We start from the raw sequence: 22,105 nt of genomic DNA, 5'->3' as shown, positions 1-22,105 counted from the left end.
GCCATCATCTATGAGACGGAAGTTTTTCTGAAATCCTTTCTATCGCGTGACTCATGAGAACACTGCTAATGAGATTTTCCTACACTGACTGTACGTCCCCAGACTGCGGTAGCACAGAACCCAGTAGAAGTCTTTACATTGGTTTACTTCTTCTAGCATCGTTTAGGCAGGTAGTAGGTCTCCCATACTAGTTTGTCTTAATACGGTTAGTGTATATTGATTGTATGGCTTTAATAACATTAGAGAAAACGTAAAACAGAAAAGACATTTTACATGTTCAGTGCTTCATCAATTTATTTAAAAATAAAAAAAGGACTGATGAAGGAAACAAAAACTATTAACATAAACATAAAAAGCCTGTTCTTTAAATAAACCTTAACCTTTAAGAAAAAAAGGCTTCAACATTATACTAGACCTGAGGGCTGAGGCCGATTCTCAAAACAAGTAAATCCTCTCCCTGACAAACTTATATTAAAAAAACAAAAACAAAATAATGTGGCCATTTCAACAACATCACACGCACAGGTGTTCCTGGCTTTAAAGGTATATGTGCTCCAGGTCTTAATTATCCTCTTCGTCTCGCTGTCTGCTCGATGGCTGTTGACGATCAGGGTCATTGAGCCGCAGTATACGGACCTGATCGCTACAGGCGACAGAGCTGAGAAAACAAAAAGACCAATATTAACAGCAATTAAATGGATTACTGGGACTGATTGCTCTTGATTGATTGAAATATTTCTTAACAGTTTGCAGAATTACAGTACAATTCAAGCACAACTCAATACAAACTTACGTAACTTATTTGGGAAACATTTGCATTGACTCCTTGGCAAACAAACATTTCAACACAAAACATTTTTTCTCCAAATAAACACACTTAAGATGGTATTGATTATACAGCATCTACATTTGATCCTATCATTCCGAGTTCAACCCTTTGCTCGTCATTGTTGTTCCAACTCATTTAGCCAGTTTCTCTCTTCCCACAATGCCAGCGATTTTGAGTGTTTTTACTAATATTTCAAGACCCACCGAATATTTTGTTCTATGACGATGTAAACACGATGTATCTCAAAAGAAAGAAGTCTCTACTTTCATCAGGAACAAAAGTATGTTGCCGCGTTGTTCCGTTCTTTAGTTATTGGTAATTGAATGTAAATCAAAAACGCTGTCTGGGATTTGAATAAATCCTACAAGTGGACGGGACTGTCTGGGATTTTTTAATACTCTTCTGTATACTCTTCTTTGAAGTCCTAGGATCACTCACAGGTTGCGGAACAGTTATCGGTACCACTGAAACCACCACAAACATGACGTACAAATGCGCCAATGGCGGTCTGTGCGTTGGATTGAAATGATGTATGAATGTGTCAAAGGCAGTCAATTATATATCACTTTATGCTCATACAGGTTAGTGATACATAGTGGCTAACCTCATGCTCTGTGGAGTGAGGAAGATGAACTGCCTGTTCCACTGGTTAGAGGCAACCTTTAACATCATGTCCATGGAAATCCTCCTGTTCACCATGTCCTGATAAGACAAGACACACAGGCTGAATTATTGTCTGAGAAATTAACCAACAGATGGAGCAACACATACTGTATATAGACAGAACCAACATTAGTATCATATACTAGACAAAAATCTTAACTGTAAAATGGCTTGCCATTTACTCTAAACAAACGTATTACCATGTAGACATCAAACTCATCAAGGCAGCGGAATGGGGCCTCCGTGATTGCCCACAGAGACATCACGAAGCAGACAGTGGAGAAGGAACGTTCTCCGCCTGACAAGGAACGCATGTCGCTCAGATTAGCCTTGTCACCATGACCGGGCTGTACCTGGAGACAGCAAGATAAAAAGAGAGAGAAGGAAAACAGACAATAGGTAGATTGAATGTAGTAGGAAAGGAAAAGTTGAGGACACATGGGGAAGATAGTAAGGGCCAAAGGTTTAAGAAAACAGATAGGGAAATGAGATGAGATTAGTTAAGTGTAAATTGAAATTAATGTTTTGTGTTAAGGCAGGCAGTTAGGCTGGATAAGGTTACTGAGATGCAAGGAAGTACAACAAAAGGCATAACTTGCTTCACATAACAATTGTGTTCATGCTATATAGCAAAATAATCATTTCATCCTCATGCCCCAACAAACAGCTTGGTTTGTATACAAATATATTTAGGGTTAATGCAATTTAACGTAAAAATATTGCACATTTTGTCTTCAACACTATACAGTCTAACAAAGAATACATGCTTGACAAAGAAGCTGCATTACAGATAAAGAATTCTTACTGAGACTGTGAGAGTTTCCTTATTGTGATCAAATGCCATATTCCCGGTGTACTCTCTCTGGGCCAGCATACTATCAAAATAGTATTTACAACGAACCGCCATCAAGCTAGGAGAGAGCAAGGAGACAGTTTTAGGTATATAAGTAGTAAAAAGGGGAAAGCAGGTAAAATGTAAAAGGTTTAGTTGCGCAAATACAAAATATAAGTTATATATTTTGGGATCATCCAGTCAGCCATATACCCTCACTCAAAACGTTTTATTCAAAAGGTCCTGATTAAAACAAAGAAAACGGCCTTTCTGCATGTTCTCCCTGTGTCCCCTAGGGTAGGTACCCTCACAAAAAACATGCAGTAATCCTGGTCTCTAAACTGCCTCCCCCTGGCCAGCCGGGGCGCCTGATGGAGGGGAAAGGAACTGGTTGGAACAACGTGTTCCTTCCACGCGCTACGTCCAACCAGGGAAACTCCCCCGTCAGGTGAAAAGGAGCGACTTGGACACTCATGCATGAAGGAAGCATGAGTTCAAGTCCGTTGCTCTCCCCAGGTTGGCGGAGGGTGTGTAGAGCCCAGGATCACAATAGATAATTGACACAGGGGTGAAAAATGGGTTACAAAATCGTGGGATAAAAATTATAGGAGTGAAAACACAACATGTAAGGTTCACAAATACTGCCCCCATTGGTGGAAGAAGTTGGAATACTTATTTTCTTTATTGGATGATTTATAGCTGTGTACTACCGCATGGTAATAGTGAACAGAGACACCATGGGGTGATGTTGCACTATAAATAAATACATAAATAAACTGAATCCATCTAAAGTTTGCACTCTATTTAGGAGGCCCTCCTTGCGGCAGCAAGGAGCTGCTGAAGCAATTAAAAATAGATGGAGGACATCTTTACACTTGTTTGCTGCTCGTTTCATAAGTGAGAGTGTTAAACAAGGAGTGTTCTTCGAATGTACCAGTTTAAGACTAATTCAAGCTGAAACTAGGGATGGGTCCGATTTGTCGACAAATCGATTATCGTTAACGGGACCCGAAATCGATTATGAAAATTAATAATCGATAATCGGGAAAAAAAATATTTTTTAAATGAAAATCTGTTTGAAAGGCAATACTGTCATCCAAACAGGACAGGGCTATAGGCCTACCAAAGTGTGCCTGGGATGTGTCTGTGTAGCTGCATGAGGAGTGTGAGTCATTGAGTGTGAGTGGAGATTGATTCCAATCAAGATACATGTTGAGGATTTAGCAGGTGTTGGGAATTTACCTAATCAGGCCTAGGCTGGGGTTGCTATGGTGATCAATTGGCTCAACACTTTTTTTTCCTTTAAAAAAAAAAAGAAAAAAAAAAAGAAAACATTTTTTTTTAATGGGGGTGGGGGGGGGCTTATCGATAATTGATTAATATTGAATTATGCTAATCGATTTTCATTTGACACATCCCTAGCTGAAACAAAATAAACTAGAAAAAGTGCCCTTCTGGGCACAGGTATCCACCAGGAGGATACCTGTGTGAGATGTTTGGCAAAATGATTAGGAGTAATATAAACATGTTTTTTTGTTTGTTAGTTTTTTGCAACAATTTTTCATTTTGTTGAGGAAATGCAGAGCCAGATCACTCATAGCATGAGGATAGAATTCTGGATGAGCAGCATTTTGAACGAAACGGGCCACTCCTGAAAACTTTGGAAGGCAATCTTAGCCAATCAGTGTAGAATCTGAGAACAGACTCATCTTGATCACATGACTACAGAGATCATGTGTACCGATTTGCGTGAGATTTGGATGAAATAACATAAGCAATATATTTTGCAGAACTCGGCCTCATGGTGGCGCTATAACCGGCAGATGTGGAGGGATGCAGGGACAATGTTTTTCCATGGCCTCTAGGGAGTGCGCATACATAAGTTGTATACAGATCAATGCAGTTATACCGTAGCTAAAAACAGGAATTGGCCTGCGCCACCGTGAGGCTGATTTGGGGGAAAAATTTGTGGCATGTCGTCCTTGGCCTAAATGTGCGTGTATAATTTAATGGAAATTGCACACAGTTTGTGATTTTTGGCATTTTGTTCAAAACGGACCAATCATGTGAGCTTTGGAAGCCAATCTTAGCCAATCAGGATGGAAGATGGGAAATGGTGCAGATCCGTGTTCATCACATGACTATGGAGATAGTGTATACCGAATTGTGTGATGTATGGATAAAATGTGTACGAGTAATCTACAGCAATGTGTTTAGCCTAAATCGGCCTCATGGTGGCGCTATAACAGGCCGTTGAGGAATATTTGGGGCAGAGGTTCGTCGTTGGCATCCAGGGAGTGTGTGTGCAAAGTTTGGCATGGATCGGGCCAACGGTGGCGGAGATTAGCCGGTAACGGACGGACGGAAGGACGGACGGACGGACGCACACACACACGGACTGAGTGCAAAACATACTCTCTCCCCATGCCTTCGGCCTGGTGGAGACAATAAGTTGTTCTTTAAATACTGAGACACCTTAGTTCCAACTAACCTCCTGAGGTTGTCATAAGCCTTGATTCTCTGTGTGACAATTCCATCCATTGTTTGGATGAATTTGGTGAGGGTTTTCACTTGCTGGCTCGCATCTTTATAGTTCTTAGAGGCCTCATGGTACTGCCTGGAGAATCACACATGCACAGGTGAAATGAGAAGATATTTAGAGTGGGAAGCAAGTAAAGATGCACTAGAGATAAACCGTACATTTCAATTAAACAGAGACCCGATACATCCCTATAGAGCGTCGCAGTCCCGCCCCCTCCCGATGACTAGAAGTGAATTCCCCGTTCATTTTCCTCATGAACTTTTAAAAAAGTATTTATATAAAGACGTTTACACCGCAGACAAAGCCAACTGGAGTTGTGACGACAAATGACAGTAAACACAATGTTTTGGGCCGATCAAATAATTTGTAAAAAGAAAAACATGGCAGGATACAACACTTTTTGTTTTTCTTCTTACAAATTATTTGATCAGCAAAAAACATTGTGCTTATTGTCATGATGTGTCACAACTCGAGTTGGCTTTGTCCATGGCGTAATAGTCTTTAAATAAATACTTTTTGAAAAGTCTATGAGGAAAATGAATGAGGAATTCACTTCTGGTTCTAGCGTCGTCATGAAAGGGGGCGGGACTGCGACGCTCTATAAGAAAGGCTAAGCAAACATTTGACAGCAGCCATGATGTGGGAATAAGTGGCATGGTGACCTACCTAACAATCTCTTCACGGTTGCCTTGCTGGTCCTGCTTGGAGGTGATCTTAAGCCTGAGACGGCTTATCTCTGTGTCCAGGCTCTTTAGAGTCCGATTCACCTCCAGTCGCTCAGGACACACCTGTGTGGCCTTGGCTACAGCTTCCTGCGTCACATCACGGGGAGATATGAAAGTACAACTAAATACTAAATCTCTTGCATTAAAGCAACAACGTATCTGAGCTCTTCAGCCCCAGCGCCCCACCAATTGTGAAGTTCTGCCAATTACTGTACGTAACTAACCCCACATGTCCACATTTGTTTCAACTAATTGTGATTGTCCTAAAAATTACATTAGGACATTTCTCTTGTCCCTATCAAGAGTACCTGGAGCTCCCGTTCCTTGACACTCATGCCGTCTTTGAGGTCCTGGATGCTTTTGGTGTGGCCCTTGAGTCTATCCTGGTAATGCTTCAGGTGGTGCTTACACTTACCCACCTCCAGTTCACGCACACTTAGTTCCTCCTACATTGGGGCACAGGACAAAAAGGGGACAAACATGGCAATGTATAATTTGGCCTCAGCAATTAGCAGTAGTAGCATACGAGAAAGACAAGCTGTTGTCTCTCGTATCCTGTGTGACCATTTGTATTGCATTCAGTGTGAATGCACCTTGAGGACTATGAGCCACATTAAAGTTGCATTCCATAAGGTCATAACATGGTCCATGAACAAGACAGGGCCTGAATTGTGGCATAGGATTGTGAGAATTGCGCATATTTTAATTAATTCCCACAAATTCAGCACCCGTAGGCTATTCTGCCACACTTTTACAGTGAGGTTAAATAGCATCAGATTTGATTTATTTATTAGTTCCCCATTAGCTTACTGTGAGTCACAGCAGCTACTCTTCCTGGGGTCAGAAAAGTAGACAGAAGACTGTGTGCAGTTTCCCTTATCCTAAAGTCCGACCTCAATCCCCAATTACGCACGACTGGACTATGGGCATATAATAATGTAAAAAATGATTTGACAGATATTTTAGCATATCCCTAGTATTCACTATGTGTAGTGTGTACCTTCATGTTATCGATTTCCACCGACACGCCATTCATCCGTTCCTTGTGCTGATTGTACTCCTGCTCTGCCTCCTCGTACGAGGTCTTTAGCTGGCCCATCTGAGCCAGCGATGACTTCAACTCGCCATGTGTAGAGGAGATCTTACCCATGAGCTCCTCCAGGTCTTCCTCCTGTGGGAGAGCATATGACTTTTAATTTTAAGGTCGCAATTCTTTTATTAAAGTAATTTATTAAAGTCATATTTGGTAGTAATTATTATACTCTTGATTTGTAAAGAAAAACACTTTCTAAAAATAAACTTTTATTTGAACAATTATAATAAATAAATAAAATGTTTATCAGCAATTCAAAATCAGGTTGATGTAATGGCGGGCATAAACGGGCATTCCAGGCTGATGCTCGCCCACGAAATGAATCATGGAAATTGTATGAACACTGAGATTTCAATTAGATTGTAAACGTTCCGTTGACCAAAAATGTACTGAAATGCACATGAAAAGCGTGACCGAGTACAGAAAATCTGGCCGAACCAATTATACAGCAGAATAGAGGAAAGAGTAAAATAACAAAAAACATGCGGGCTATTATTTCCGAAAACTGAGCAGTGTTGGCATACACACCAGGGGCTTGAGGTCTTCAGACTGTGGCTCCTCTACATTCTGCAATTCATTCAGCTCTAACTGCAGTCTTCTTGCGCTTTCCTGGAACAAAATAAGTAGAATATCAATTGGACATACATAGTTGATAGAAAATATCAGTCAGAAAGGCAAGAATGTCAAAGGTAAAAGAAAAAAAAGCAGAAACTTACATCCCCTCTACACGAGAACGGTGTTCATAGAAAACAGCAAAATAAAGTATCTTTTACTGGACGAGAACAGCGTTTTCAGGTGAAAACGCAACAAAGTGAAAACACCTTCCAGAGTGGAAATCTTTGAAAACGCGGTATCCTCCCGTCTCCATGTAAACAGGCAAAACGATGAATCCGCAAAACTTGTGACATCATGGCTCACGTGGCTCACAACACACAGGTTTATTACCGTATGATAGGAAGTGCACGCAGTGGTTCTACCATTACATGGGTGACTGGTCTATCTGGCAGTCCGTCACCACCACCTAGCGACCTGGCATGGCATGCACACTACAGCATATTCAGTAAGTGTGCGTCTACGTGTAAAAGCTGAATAAAAAATGAGAACGCAACGGGACATTGCCGTTTCATCTGGAGACCGTCGCAGTCTAAAAGTGGCCTTACTTTGGTGTTTGTCTTCTCCATTATGGCTCGCCTCAGCAGAGCCTCGTTCTGCTTGATGTCTTCATCCACGTTCGCCATCTGAGTATGGAAACGAGCAGCATGGGCCTTCTGGTTCTGTAGCTCTGACGTCAACTGTCTGGGAAGGGACAGAACGGGAGGTGAAAAGGGAAGACAGGATGCAAAATAAAAATGCACAATGTTTTTTTTACTCTTTGCATTGCTCAATGTATAGGCCATCACAGCATTTTGTTGACTAAGACTAAAAGACGAAGACAATTTTGATATTAGAGTCAAACCACACCAATGATTCACCATGTAACTCCTTGCAACATGCAACTACCTGCGACAGAATGGTGCTTTAACTGGGCACATCACACACAAGCACCAAGGTGCGCAGAGCTGCAACGAATGGGTTTCCACAGAAAATACTTTTGCATCGCAACGTAAAACGCAAGTGTTTTTGCGACTTGACATAAAGTGACGTGCACAGTCCAGACACACGCGCAGACGGACGGATAACTTGGATGGAAACTAGCGTTTTTTCATGGTAATAAAGCTCATTTGAATTGAATTACTTGCGATACAATGCAACAACATGCGCCAACGTGCAACGGGACATATCAGACCGCTGTGACGAACACCAACACTGTTTTGTTGTGTCTCGAATCATTGGTGTGGTTTGGGCTAAACAGGCGAGTGACCGCTTTCTTGAAATCATTTCTACACTGACCTGATCATCTCCTCCACGTCTCCACCGAGGAAATTGGCTCTGTTCTGTTCAGCGCTGTAGAGGCGGTTAGAGTAGATCTGGTCCCCCTCCTTGCTGATGGCCATGGAACAATTCGGTGGTGGCTGTCGTCCCTGCATCACTCGACGAGCCTCTGTTTTGTTCTTCAGAGATATGAGCCCCAAAGTTAAGTCAATTGCTGTAAGGGATTTCTACAGCAGCATTGTTTATTTATTTATACGTTTATTTGGACAGGACAGTACATATTAATGAACACCACACATGGAATGCGGTGTATAATACACCAGATATAGCAAGAATGCCAATTTCCATCAGTAGTCCCCATACAGAAAACAAGCATTACAAATAAAAAGAGCACATATAATGAATAAAATGGCACATGCCCGTTTAAAAGAGCTTCCAGTTATCAAAGGTAAAAATAAAAAACAGTTTTAGGATGCTGCAGTGATGGTAAGCAATTTTTATTAGATTTTTTTTGTTAATCAAATACCTTTATGGCTCTCTTATATAACTGTTTAAAGGGCTTGTGAGAGAAGATCATACAGTGCAAGTACATCCTGGCAGCTCCAACTGTTAGTACCGGTGTTGGACCCCCACCCTCCAGAACACATTTGAAGAGTACTATTTTAACTGGCCTCTTTGTGAACACCATGAACAGTCTTTTTGGTGTTTAAAAGAAGACATGAATTAGGAACAAGACGTCTTTTCTTTTCCCACAAAAAGTGAGCTATTGCTCGTCACCTTGATGAGCAGAACGTTTTCTATTCCCCTCTGGTCAATGAGGCAGTTGGCTACAACCGGGTCTTCAATTTCCAGAGATTGCAGCACTGAGGGATATTCAGGATGGTTGACAGCCCTGAAACATATATGCATGCAAGATGAAACAATCATTTAAATTGGGAAAACAAAAAACAGAACGACCACAAAAGAATTAGTCACACTTTATCGATTCTGCGCAGGCCGACAGCAAGTTTCAGAGCGTATCAAACTATACCAGCATGGCATCAAAGGTGCCCACACCGTGGATGGATTAATGGATTCCTTTTTCAAAGGTCAAAACATGCAATTAAATAATTGTCTCCAATTGTAGGCGACTACTTAGGCTATTCCATAATGGAGTCAAGCAGCTTACTGGCAGAACGCCCACGACTTTGTAACCCAATTGCCTAAACTGTAATCCTGGGCACTACTCTCCCTCTGCCAACCTGGGGAGAGCACCAGGTTGGAAGCTCATGCTTCCTTCAATGCATGAGTGAGCAGGCTGCTTCTCATCACCTGACGGCGGATAGTTTCCCCCGGTAGGACGTAGCGCGTGGAAGGAACACTAAAGTTATTCCCACAGCGACAGAATCGAACCCTGGACCTTCTAGCTGTGAGGCGACAGCGCTGCAGACTGCGCCACCGTGCCCCCCAGAATGGCATTTTGAAGCAATTGTAACCAATCTGCACTAGGGATGTGAATAAAAAGTTGATTTGACTAGATGCTCATGGTTTTCCCCCCGTTGTTGGCTTCGATGGTCGATGGTGATGAAATAAAAAAAGTAAATTCTTCAGATCATGGATATAAACTTTAGATGATAATTGTCTTAACAATTTTGGCGAGTTGAAAGAGACGCAATACAGTCTTTTGAAGTGCTGACCAACTGGAGGACCAAAAAAACCCAATGGTGGGTTAACAAATTTAGTCTGGGATTGAATAAGACTTTGGCAACAGAATTGAAATTGTTGGATAAAGAACCAAGCGATAACTGCATTTTGGCACTTGCACTAAAGGACTCTTGCTCCGTTATACCAGCCCTTACTTCCTGCTGGTGTTATGGACTTGCGGGAGGAAGGGGCTTGTGATGATGTTTGGCCTGCGACCACCACGGAATAATCTGGCCATGAGGTCTTTCAGCACCTTCTCATCCTCATAGTTGTCACAGGCAAAGGCTTGTAGCTGTCCTTTCAGACAGATCTCCACAGCCAGGGCCATCTCTGGGTCCTTTAGGCCAATACAGTAACCTAAAGAAGGGAGAGAAAAATCTAAATCTATCAAATAGTGATGCATTGCAATCAGACTGGTCATCATGCGTTGCCGCCTGCATAACAATGTATAAATATAGCACTCCGTCTCTTAACCCATGGAGGATGGGAACACTGCGAACCCCTTTTGGGTTGTTGTTGCCATGTACAGTGCTGTATATAGAAACAGATTTGTTTTGTAATTTAATAAATATTTTTAGTTTTTCAGAAAACTTAGGTCAGGTTATACCCAGTGGTCCACGGGGTTTCTCTTTGAACTGGCGCCTGTTGTAGGCTTCCTGGATGGCGTTGAGTAACGCTGGCATGTGCTCTCCAAAGCGCTGCAGGCGGTTGGACCGGCTGCCCTCCATCGTCTGTAGATTCCTTGCATTTGCTTCTATGGACCTGTGGAGGGCATCCTTCTCTCGCCTGATGACAGGGAGAAGAGTCAAAAACAGCCAGAAGGCAAAGGAGTATTCAAATAAATTGTGGCTATGGCACATGTAGGACGGTTTAATATAACATCACTCCATCGAAAGATCTAATGGCTGTTTTGGGTCGGAAGTGTCTTACTTCAAGACGGATCCCCATCCCTACTGCAAACCAGTCTGTTCAGTTTGCTCGTCTCTACTACCCACCTGCTCTTGCCGAGCTCCTCCTTAGTGAGGGTGATGGCCTGTTGGTACTGGTTAATTTGCTGGTCCAGTGTGGAGTCCTGGTGTCTCAAACTCTCCAGCGTAGCCTCATGCTGCTCTATAAGCGCTGCCCTTGCCTGACTCTCCATCTCATTGCCGTTACTGATGCTGGAGGCAAAATTAAACATTCAGGCGCTGATATACAGTGGCGAAATTGACAGAGAAGCAGAAATTGACAAAAAATGAAACAATGCTGCTCAGTAGGTGTGTAACAATATAATTTAACATTGATACGATATGCATCACGATACACAATCTGGGAACCCAGCGGCAAATAATTTGCCAGAGAATTCACCACTGGGCAAATATTTAGAAGCCTTGTTCCTGTAAAATTGGATTATGTGACTCTGACTACTTAATCTAAATGAATAAGTGAAATGTTTGATCAGGAGTCTCATGAGTCACGACCCATGCGAGTGGAGTTGCGCATCACATGCGCATAAAATAACATACCGTGAGCTATGAAATCTGACGGTATCAACAATGTGGATTTTTATATCACAGAAATACCGTTACATGCCTAATGAAGAGTGAGTAGATGGTTGGTACCTCAACTTGAGCTCCTCTATCTTCTGAGAGAGCTGGGCCTTGTCCTTCTCCAGAGCGTTGAGGGTGGCCTTGTATCTGTGCACACTGACCTGAAAGAGACACATTGTTCATGGAGTCAATTTAACTTTTTCTACCTCCAATCCACTATGGGTGGATTTAGGAGCGACCTTTGTTTTGTTCGATTTTGTGGTTTAAGTCTGACCTCGCCAGATTTGAGGTGGTTATTCTTTTGCTGGGCTTTGGTCTTCAGCTCTGCACATTGTGGCTGGAGATCCTTGTGCCGCTGTGTGATTCCCTCCACCTGCTCCTGGATCTGGTTGAACTTCTGTTCAGCCTCTACCACCTTGTTCTGTACAGGGAGTAGAAAGTCAATAGCAAAATAGTATGCTAAAATGTTAACATTCCATAAATGAGGCTCAGTATGCCCATTAAAAACTTCTTTCGTGGAAAAACTATTATTTATTTGCTTCCTTCAGACAATGCAGCAGCATAGATAACATTCAAAACAACAAAAACACAGCAAACAAAGGGATAGAATATAGAGTGCAAGAAAGCAATCAAACAACAAAATGTAGTTTAAAAAGGTGCAATTCGTGGCTATGTTCCATATATACAGCAAATCATTACTAGTATCTATACTGTGTCATCAGTAGATAGTAGGGGTAGGAAATAAAATCGATTCTTGGATTAATCTCCATGCCGACCTGGATGGTTATAAAATCGAAATTTTTATATACATTTTTCCATAACATTAGCGGAGCGAAGCGGCGTAACTAATCTGCGGCTGTGCTGCAGCGCCGCACCCGACAGTTCACTGTGACGCACACAGTGCTCACACGATTACAAGCAAAACAAACTCATGAGACACCGACGTTTAGAGAAAAGATGACAGAAAAAGAAAAACTGATTTGACCGGCTCCTTCAGGATTCAAAGCCAGTGTATGGCAGCATTTTGGGTTCTACGAGGTTAAAGGGAACTGGATAAAAGTCACATGTTTGCAAGTTGTATAAAGTTAAAGAGAAATAGAAAGGAACGCGACGAACATGAGGGACCATATTGCCCGCTGGCAATATGGTCAAAAAAGACAAAAAAGCCAGGTGAAAACCAGATGACCATCCTGAACATTCGGAAAAGGGGACAATGAAGTGCGCAGTTACGGTGACATAGGAATCTGTGGCAATCGATGACCATGCATCAGTCGTTACTGCAACCATACACAATTGTTGTAGTGACTCAACTTTGGTTTTGGCCTCCTTTCTAAAAAAAGCATTCTAAAAAATGCCTTAAGTCAGTATTATTTTACCAAAAATGACTGTTTATTAGTCACACAGTGAGGGGATTTGTATTGGCATTGTGATGAATCGGTAATCGAATTGTAGCCCTATTAATCAGAATTAAATCGAATCGTGACCGATTCGTGCCCTTCTGGCTCCCAAACTATGGAACTACTTCCCATTTCAATCAGAACTGCACTCACTCCCAATCTTCTGCCGTAGTCTGAAAACACACCTCTTCAGACTCGGCCCATAGCACAGTTGCTGTAGCACTTGCCCTACCTAGCCTTGATGACCTTCAGGTGTATGCAAAAGCTCAACTTATGCAATTTAGATAGTATAGAATTTTATGTAGACATAGCACTCTATAGCCTATACTCATAGTTTCATTATGTGGAAAAGAGGAAATAACCAGGTGCTCAAACAGTTGCCTTTTTAATTTAATAAAGGCTTTCCTCGGATTATGTGCCCGGATCATCTTTTTTCTTTCTTCAATTTGTATGTATTTGATGTAATACCGTGTGTTGTTCTTGCTTAATGTAAATCGCTCTGGATTAAGTTGCCTAAATTGTAAATTGTAATCCACACAACATGATTAGAGTACATGCTCATAACGCCATTTTTATTTGATTCTTCACCGGAAATAAAGGCATCAACCTACATGAGACTACACTTATATGAATAGCTTTGATGTGAAACTTGTTGGGATAAGTGTTGACATGAGTTACACTGGCTGGATTTTAGCCTCATGTAACATACAGCATAACTGGCCAATGGTAATTTTAACTTTTTAGTAAATATAGGGCAACTCACCTTCCATTCTTGAACCTTCTCATTGTATTTTACTGTACAACTTTGATCAGCCAGTAGCTTATCTTGCAACGGCTGCAACTGCTGCTCCAAGTCGCTCACCTGCAATGTTTAACCCACGGTCAATGTTTTCCTGACAATACTGCATGACATACTAAAAACATAATTGCACAGTTGCGCTGATCTCACCATAGCCCATGCCATCATCTTCCCCAGCTCATTCAGCTTATCATTCATCTCGTCCAGTGATGCCAAGCTCTTATATTGCTCCTCTTTTTCACGATACTTGCGCCTCAGGTCCGCCAAGCACTGCAGCAAAGTATATTAACCATAGACATCATCCAACAGTCATCATCCAACTAATCTGCGACTGTGCTGCGGTGTCATACCGGACAGTTTACGGTGTCGCACACAGCACTCACACACACACACACACACAGGTGGAATAGTATGAGAGTGGCGACACTAGCGTTGACTCCCATTGTAACAGTGGAATGCGGAAGTGCTCATTCTATCTCAATGGGATAGTTCCAATGTTTGGAACTATAGCCCATAGGCACTCGCTTTGCGGCTAGATCAAAGCGTGTCGCCAATCTTTTACTAGTCCACTCGGTCGCACACGCTTTCGCTTACAACCAAAACAAACGGAGTCACCAACATGGAGAGAAAGACAAAAAAAGGACAGAAAGGGAACATTTTGGATTCTACTCTCTTGAGTTACTAGACTGGAACCCCACCTATGCTTTCTATGGCATAGGCAGCTCCCGGCGGATCTGCCGGGAGAATCTAGACACAGCTGCGCGACAAGAGACTAATTAATTAGACCCATAAGGGTCCATTTGTTTCCTAATTATCATGTAGCTGGGGACACCCTAGAACTCTCTCAAGGACCCCTGCTATAGACGAAGCCACAGGGCGGCAATCGTAACTGCGGTGTCAAGTGCTAAGCGGAGCGGCAATAATGACACAGTAACTACAGGGCAGCGCTCTGTGGATTCATCTATACACTAAGTATCTTTAAAGAAAATAGTTTATCTGCAAGCTCATACGTGTCACAATGTGACCTTGTGAGCTTGCAGACTTGCCATTTTCGGCCAGAGCCACTTGCCCAAATGTCACATTTGTGATGACGGCTATGTACGCTTTTAGCCCAATTCAGAATCATGAAAATCCCCTAGTTTGATAAGTCACATGTAACTTAAAGCATAATGAAATTTAGAAAACGTTGCCTTAGATAGGCTGTCAATGGGGCCATCTTGGATTCGGGCAAATTTGGGGTATTTGCAGTGAGCAGATTAGGGTAGATTTTTATCCTGGCTAGTAGACCTAATTTCCTGTCAGAATCAGTTGATACAAAATAATCCAATTTTGTCCAACCTCTGGCATTTATTTACCTGACCCCAGAATAGGGACACTAGGTTGTAACTGGTTATGGGCAATTCAAAAAGCACCGAAGTCTGCCGTCAATATCGGTAGAGGGCGCCAAGTCCATGGATTCATGTACTTTTTATTTGCATTGTAATCCCCATAGGGGGATTTTAGATCGCCTCATATAAGAACTGTAATTGAAAAATAAGCACATCATCCTGGCCGTTTCACGCATATGGATATGAAGAATCACTGTAATTGAAAAACAAAAATCACACCCGTGTGAAGTGAGTGGTGCAACTCCTTGTGGCACCCAGGGTGCCGGCTCGATTCCGGCGAGCCGTCCCGCGTCCGAAACGGTTGAGAAATGACAGTTACCGTGTGGGGGTCCCTCTACTGTACCCTCTACTGTACTGTACTGGCACACCCAAAATCACCATATATACAGTTAATATGTGCGTTAGGTTGTGCACAGGTGGTGAAAAACAACCATGCTGTTTTCGTGCTCAGACGCACCCACCCAGCCAGCCAGCCAGCCACCCACACACACAGCTCCGTAAGGGAGTGGTTGCAACACTCAATAAGCAAATCATCCTGGCCGTTTCACTCATATGGATATGAAGAATCAACTGACTGAGAAATCGCTAATGTTACTGCTGCCGAATTAGTTACATTTTCGCTAGAAACAGACTATCAAAATGAGGGACTGACTGTACAGAGACACCTCCCCAACAATATCGCCAGTCAGTTTGTTTATTTTTGGACCGATGGATGAGACGATTTTAAGATGACCCCATGTTATTCTCCATAGAGAAAAACTTCCATGAACCAGGGGATGAGCGAGTGACATCAGGACTTCGGCACTCTATAAGCAGATGGTCTTACTTCACTGTGTTGCTCCATTTTAGACAGAGTGAGGTCCTTGCTTTGTTTGACGTGCATCAAGTCGTATTTCATCCGGTCCAGTTGGGTGGCCTTCATAAAAAACTGCATGGGGGTGAATAAAAAAAAGCAATCTAACTGTACAGTGTGACCTCAAGAATAATAGTAATAGCAAAAGAATATATTTCACAATTGGCACAAATAACATTATTTATTGCCCAAAAGTGAAATGAAACTTTGATTGCTGTTTTACATTTCTGACAAAGTATTTAATCATAGTAACGGTAGCTCTCCACTGCACTGATGTCGGCAGCCAAGTGTTGGAAAGTGTCGGTTGCCGGTTCTGTTGAATGGGCGTGTGTACACTGTTCGACTGTCGGGTAGAAGCGAGCTTGGGGCCTTGTGCCCATGCCCAAAGAACCCTGCAGTACAGTAGTTATCTTTATATGGTAATTTCTCAAATTATTTAAGCATGTCCCTACATGCTTAAATAATTTGAGAATTTAAAAAAAAAAGAGAAAGCAATATAGGATATTTTTAGGACCATAGTTGCCATCTGTCGGTGTTGGCTCTCAGGTGCATTGAACAACTTTTTTGATCTCCTGACTTAATTCGACTGCCAGTCGGTAGTAGTCTGTTTGGTGGAGTCACCTTTAGACATAAAAGCTAAAAGGATAACAAACCTAAACTCACCTTGTATTTATCACCCTCTCCTTTGGAATGTAGGAAGTGCTTGCTCATCTCTTGTGTGAGGATTGAAATTGGGTTGTCCACCTTAGAAAAACATAAAGCAAAACAAAAAGTGAATCCATGGCATTTCTATACATGCTGGACCACTCCGCTTCCTAGCGCCCGAGTATCACGTTTCAGAGTTCTCAGGTTGTTGGCGGAGTGTGCCTGGCACCTCAAGCAGAATATAAAACTTTGAAAACTCATCTTTCAGAATCTGAACATCAACGTTACCCGTATCAATGTGTGCAGCGACCACTTGGTGAAAATAGTTTACTTTATTTGGTAACAAGTGTAACATTAGCAGACATTTGTTGGAATGTTAGCTTTGCTTCCCTGGCATGCCAGTGGTTGCTAGTGTTTGATACAGTGTGTTTAAAGTTGCTGAAAATTCTTATTTCACAAAGCTTGTCTGCAATCTTTATAGTTACCAATTCCTGAGCAACGTTAGTTTGCTCAGCTCGGATTTTTTTTAAAGATGCCTACATGCTTAAATTATGTAATACAGATTAGGCTCTGCCACCAAAACCCCGAGACCCAAGTGAAAACCATGACAAAGTCACGTGACCTTAAACAAGATATTGCTATTAAGTATATCAACATGGACTCTGTATGTCTGAAGTTGCTGGAAAAGGAGTGTAGGAATATGGAGTGGAGTTTATACCTGAATATTTAAATTGTCCAGGACTGTCTGGAGCTCTTCTTTTTTGGATGATATGATGTGACCTATGATACAGGAGATAACTTGTTAAAAGAAAAATAGACAAACACAGAAGAGTGGAGTGCATGCTAGACTCCAACTAGTGTATGGGTATATTTATTAATCTATAACTCTTTATGGACTTCACCAGATTTGCTCTTCAATTTGTAGCTTCTTGCCCCCTCACGCGAGATCTTCACATCTACAGTGATGGACGAACCATAGACTTCCGGCCTGTAAGCATCTTTCCCCATGTTGCGCAAGGTGATTGAAACATCAGCCGAACTATGAGGAAAAAGGAACACAGAACAGATCAATTTGGTGGAAAGTTATAACAAACTGCATCACATGGACCAGGAAGGAACAAGCAGGTTAGGCCAAATGGGAAATCAAACAACAAAGGTTAAAGTTACATCTTTTGTACAGGTTCATACATGTAAACCTTAGGTAAGAGTAAAAAAGAAAAACTAGTCTAGTGTTATATGCCAAGAACAGGGAATGGGAGATGCACACGCAGATCAGACATGTGGGAACAACGGTCGTACATGCGGTCGTACATGCGGTCGAACATGCTGTTGTCGGTCTAATGACACTTGGACCAATAGTATGTCGGAAGTAAAGCCTGTACCCGGGAATGGAGCCTTTGGTTTTCTCCTAGGTTGACATTCCTCATTGACCAAAATGGGCTGGTCCCTCCATATTTCTCTCATCTCATTCAGCCATACATCCCAACCAGAGCCCTGAGATCAGCTGACCAGACTTCACTCCTGGTTGGGCTCAATGCCTGCCCCGGTACACCCAGTCACTCCACATTCGCTCTGCTCAGTCATTGGAGGTTTTTAAATCCTTTTTTTTTTGCTAGTTTTTAATGCCGTTTGGCTGTGTAATTACCGTGGCCCTCACAGCATACCTAGGATATACAGTATGCTGTATATATTGATGAGGTTTCATTTTCTTGTTGTGTCATGTTCAATTTATTCGCTTTTTTCTTTTTCTCAATCCGTCTGTATTTTAATAACTGTAGTGCTTTGGTTCGACCTTGGTCGATGGAAATGCGCTATATAAATAAAGTTTGATTTGATGATTAAATAAAACAAAACAAACAGAACATATCAAAGCAGTAAATATGTACATCTTTACCTTTCTCCTTCTTTCACAAATCCCTTAAGGGAGGACCCTCTGTTTGTGGCCTGTGCATTCCCTCCTAGGGCCACTATGAGAGCTGTCAGAATAGCACTCTTTCCACCTGTTAACATTATGACACGGAGCACAGAAACAAAGCACAGATGTAAGTGTAACATATTGATGTAGACAAACAAAAAAAGAATAATAAAACACTTTCACTCACTTCCATTGTTGCCAACAACAAAGTTGACATTAGAACTAAAAGTGAACGGGCCCAACAGTGCGTGACACATGAAATTCTTCAAGGTAATGCTTTCCACGATGCCCTCTTGACCACCAGCACCCTGCGGATGAACACACATCTGTGTAACTTATTACGTCAATATACATACATGATACATTACATACCATGATACATCATATAAATTTAACCAGCTCAGCATTCCCATGTGTGCCGTTGTACAATACATAGAAGTGTCTATTTGTACGTCTCTAAATGTTTTGATGATTTGAACATGGTGGACCCTGTTGGAAACAAGTGTAATGCTTAATTGGGTCGTCCACTCACAGTTAACAGCCTTTGTATTGAGTTTGTGCTTGAAATGTACTGTAATTCTGCAAACTGTTAATAAATTCTTCAATCAATCAATCAATCAATCATCAACACGTGCCTTCCAGAAGTAGACCTCAAGGAGAGTTGGAATTTAGGCATTTAGATTAGGTAAGGTATGGTCGTCCAGGCAGACCAAAGACAAATCATTTGGTTCAGCACTCTCGGTGAACCAAGCGATGGCGATATGAAATTGCATATCGCCACCGTAGGGCAGAAACCTTGTAATCTCCATATTTCAATGCCAGTCTTTTCGCAAATTAGTGCCCTAATTTGTCTTACTTTGTGTCACGCAAACATAGCCAACCTACAAGGGCTCAAAGTGCCACGATATGAGCTTGTATATATAATTTAGACTTCTATTGGTTTGTCCCTATTTGAAGGCTTCAAATAGGGACAACCGGAAGTTTACGGAATGCATTGGAGTCTATGGGCTCAGATGAGTACATCATGAACCATGTGACAGGGCTGTTCTGCCCTCTCAATATCGCAACCCTTCTATTAGATGGCTGTGGGTTTTATAAATATTTACCCAATTAAGTAATAAAAATAACTACATTGGATACATTTTGAACATTTCCTTAGCAGTAACGGTTACGGTTTTGGACACAATATTGAGGTTTCCACTCTACAGCGTCAATATCTGTAAGTTGGCAGCAGAAGTACCATGATGATAATAATACCTCCTGTGATGATCCAGCCTGTGCCAGAGGCTGGCTAGCGAGGCTAGACTGTCTCTGACTGGGACCAACAACATCCTCCACTTCCTCGCCTTCAACGGGTGGGAGGTCTCCTGACTCGTCCTCATCTTCAGGTCGGAGTTGTTTTCTGGGTGTTTTCTGGTTTTCAACAGAGCGGCTCCTCTTCGACATATTGATCAGTCTGTAATTACATGAAAAATAATGAAATAATAACCATCAAGATGAAGTTTCTCTTTTATTGGGACAGTGGTTCTGAAACTTTTTGATGCATTTAGCCACGTATGGATGCCACCCCACCCCATCTTAAAATATTTTTGACATCCTGCCAGGGACCCCTATAGCCTATTGACCTACAGGGTCTGTAGGGCCAATAATATACAGGTTATTCCTAAAGTAAATTATGCCTAAACGGTTAAACCCAACCTTAACCTCAGTAAAACTATTTCTAAAACTAACCCTATACCTAAACTTAACCCCAGTAAAACTATGCCTAAACTTATTTCTAACCATATTCTCAGTAAAACAAAATAAAGAATAAATGACCTCTGAATTCAATTACGTGATGCACAGCTGTGTAGTCTTGTGTGTACCTGCGATGGGCCATGCGGTGCAGCGGCCCAAACGCGCAAATTATCTCTAAATATCTATTTAACAAAGCAACAATATGCTATTTGGGGCCGTGTACACAAAAGCCCAATTATAAGTAAAATGGACCCCCAAAGCGTTTAAAGTGAATCGCTGCAGTTAAGTTGGTTAATACGTGTAAACCGTTAATACAGCTAGCATGCAGTGATGCAAAAAGCCTGCATCCTACACTAAATTGAGAAAGGAATCATGTCACCCTCCGGGGGTCCTGGGATGCAATACTGTACTCAGTAATGTACTCTAAGCTAACGTCGTTGACGGTTGAAGTAGGACTGAAAATGTCCCTGGGACAGTCACCGATCTAAAAGACTGGCTGGTTGCTCCAAATCAACTCACAAGCGCCATTGCATCGTTTCATCTGCCCATCTAAACGCATCATTAAAACTGCAACTTAACAAAACTGACTCTTAAACACTTTTTTAGTTTGCAGTAAATATTATTAGACCGAAAGTTGCTTGTTGTGTGTGAGGATATAGTTCATAAATGAACTTACCTGTTTCAGTTCTTGAGGAGCTGTCTGGAAGTTCTTGGTTCCGCTGTACATTAGGTGCACACACGTGTATGGCAGGCGTGCCTGATTGGCCGGAAGTGCAACTCACATTCTGTATTTATTTTAGGGTGCGTTCGGAAATGCGCACCGGGAGCGCACTCGCCTATTAGTTTGCATTGCACAGTGCGCTCAGTGAGATATTTCCGAACGCGCCCTTAAAAACAAGTAGATTTCTTGTAAATTGTATACAAGTGTGTGTGTGTGTTTGTCTAACTATGGTGACGACAAAGCCAGTAGTGTTTGATATATATATATATATATATATATATATATATATATTATATATATATATATATATATATATATATAGAGAGAGAGAGAGAGAGAGAATATAAAAGAGCATATAAAACATGTACCAATCAGTTTCATATCCTAAAATGTCGATAATTAAGTGATATGTGAAATGAGATTTAGTCAAAACAAAATCATGTGAAACAAACAAATGTTAAATTCAGCAAGTTCTAAACACAGATCTTGTCTGTCAACTTGTCTGTTGGAAAAATGAAATACAATTTAGGGTAGCTACACTAAATTAAAAAGTGTGCAGGTGAAGTGTTTTTTTTAACAGAGCAGTGGTTCCCAGTGGGGTTTGGGGACCCCAGGAGTCCTAAAGGGGCTTCAGGGAACCACAATAAAATGTGTCCATCCGTTTAACCATTTACTCATGGGATATAGCCCATCATCTACAAATTCATAAACTGTTGCAATGAGACGGCTTGAAAAATGAATTCAGTATTTGATTGAAACAATAACACAAATATTGTATGGGGGTCCCTGGCTCAAAATATTTTTGATTATTGATGTTGGTCCTCGGCCAAATACATAATTATTGGGTGGGTCCTTGACATTTGACAGTTTGAGAACCACTGT

General features: G+C 41.7%; 1 protein-coding gene across 1 annotated transcript; it reads right to left on the bottom strand.

Annotated features, from left to right (window-relative positions):
- Positions 1-263: 263 nt before the first annotated feature.
- On the bottom strand, positions 264-21,308 carry LOC306940342 (structural maintenance of chromosomes protein 6-like). Its single transcript, XM_079525361.1, has 27 exons — positions 21,179-21,308; positions 20,023-20,221; positions 18,953-19,073; positions 18,745-18,850; positions 17,753-17,889; positions 17,569-17,630; positions 16,869-16,949; positions 16,179-16,280; positions 14,115-14,234; positions 13,929-14,027; positions 12,043-12,189; positions 11,841-11,929; positions 11,235-11,399; positions 10,847-11,025; positions 10,395-10,596; positions 9,334-9,448; positions 8,575-8,735; positions 7,845-7,980; positions 7,213-7,293; positions 6,592-6,762; positions 5,900-6,037; positions 5,533-5,678; positions 4,816-4,941; positions 2,298-2,403; positions 1,693-1,845; positions 1,434-1,531; positions 264-658 (listed from the first exon to the last, which is right to left on the bottom strand). The coding sequence occupies exons 2-27, from the start codon at positions 20,209-20,211 to the stop codon at positions 562-564; spliced, it is 3,327 nt and encodes a 1,108-aa protein (XP_079381487.1). The 5' UTR covers positions 20,212-20,221; positions 21,179-21,308; the 3' UTR covers positions 264-561.
- Positions 21,309-22,105: the final 797 nt, after the last annotated feature.

The sequence above is a fragment of the Electrona antarctica genome (genome assembly GCF_951216825.1).
Source record: "Electrona antarctica genome assembly, chromosome: 17".
Taxonomy (NCBI): Eukaryota; Metazoa; Chordata; class Actinopteri; order Myctophiformes; family Myctophidae; genus Electrona; species Electrona antarctica.
The sequence above is the reverse complement of the archived record's forward strand: the minus strand, read 5'-3'. Positions and strand labels throughout refer to the sequence as shown.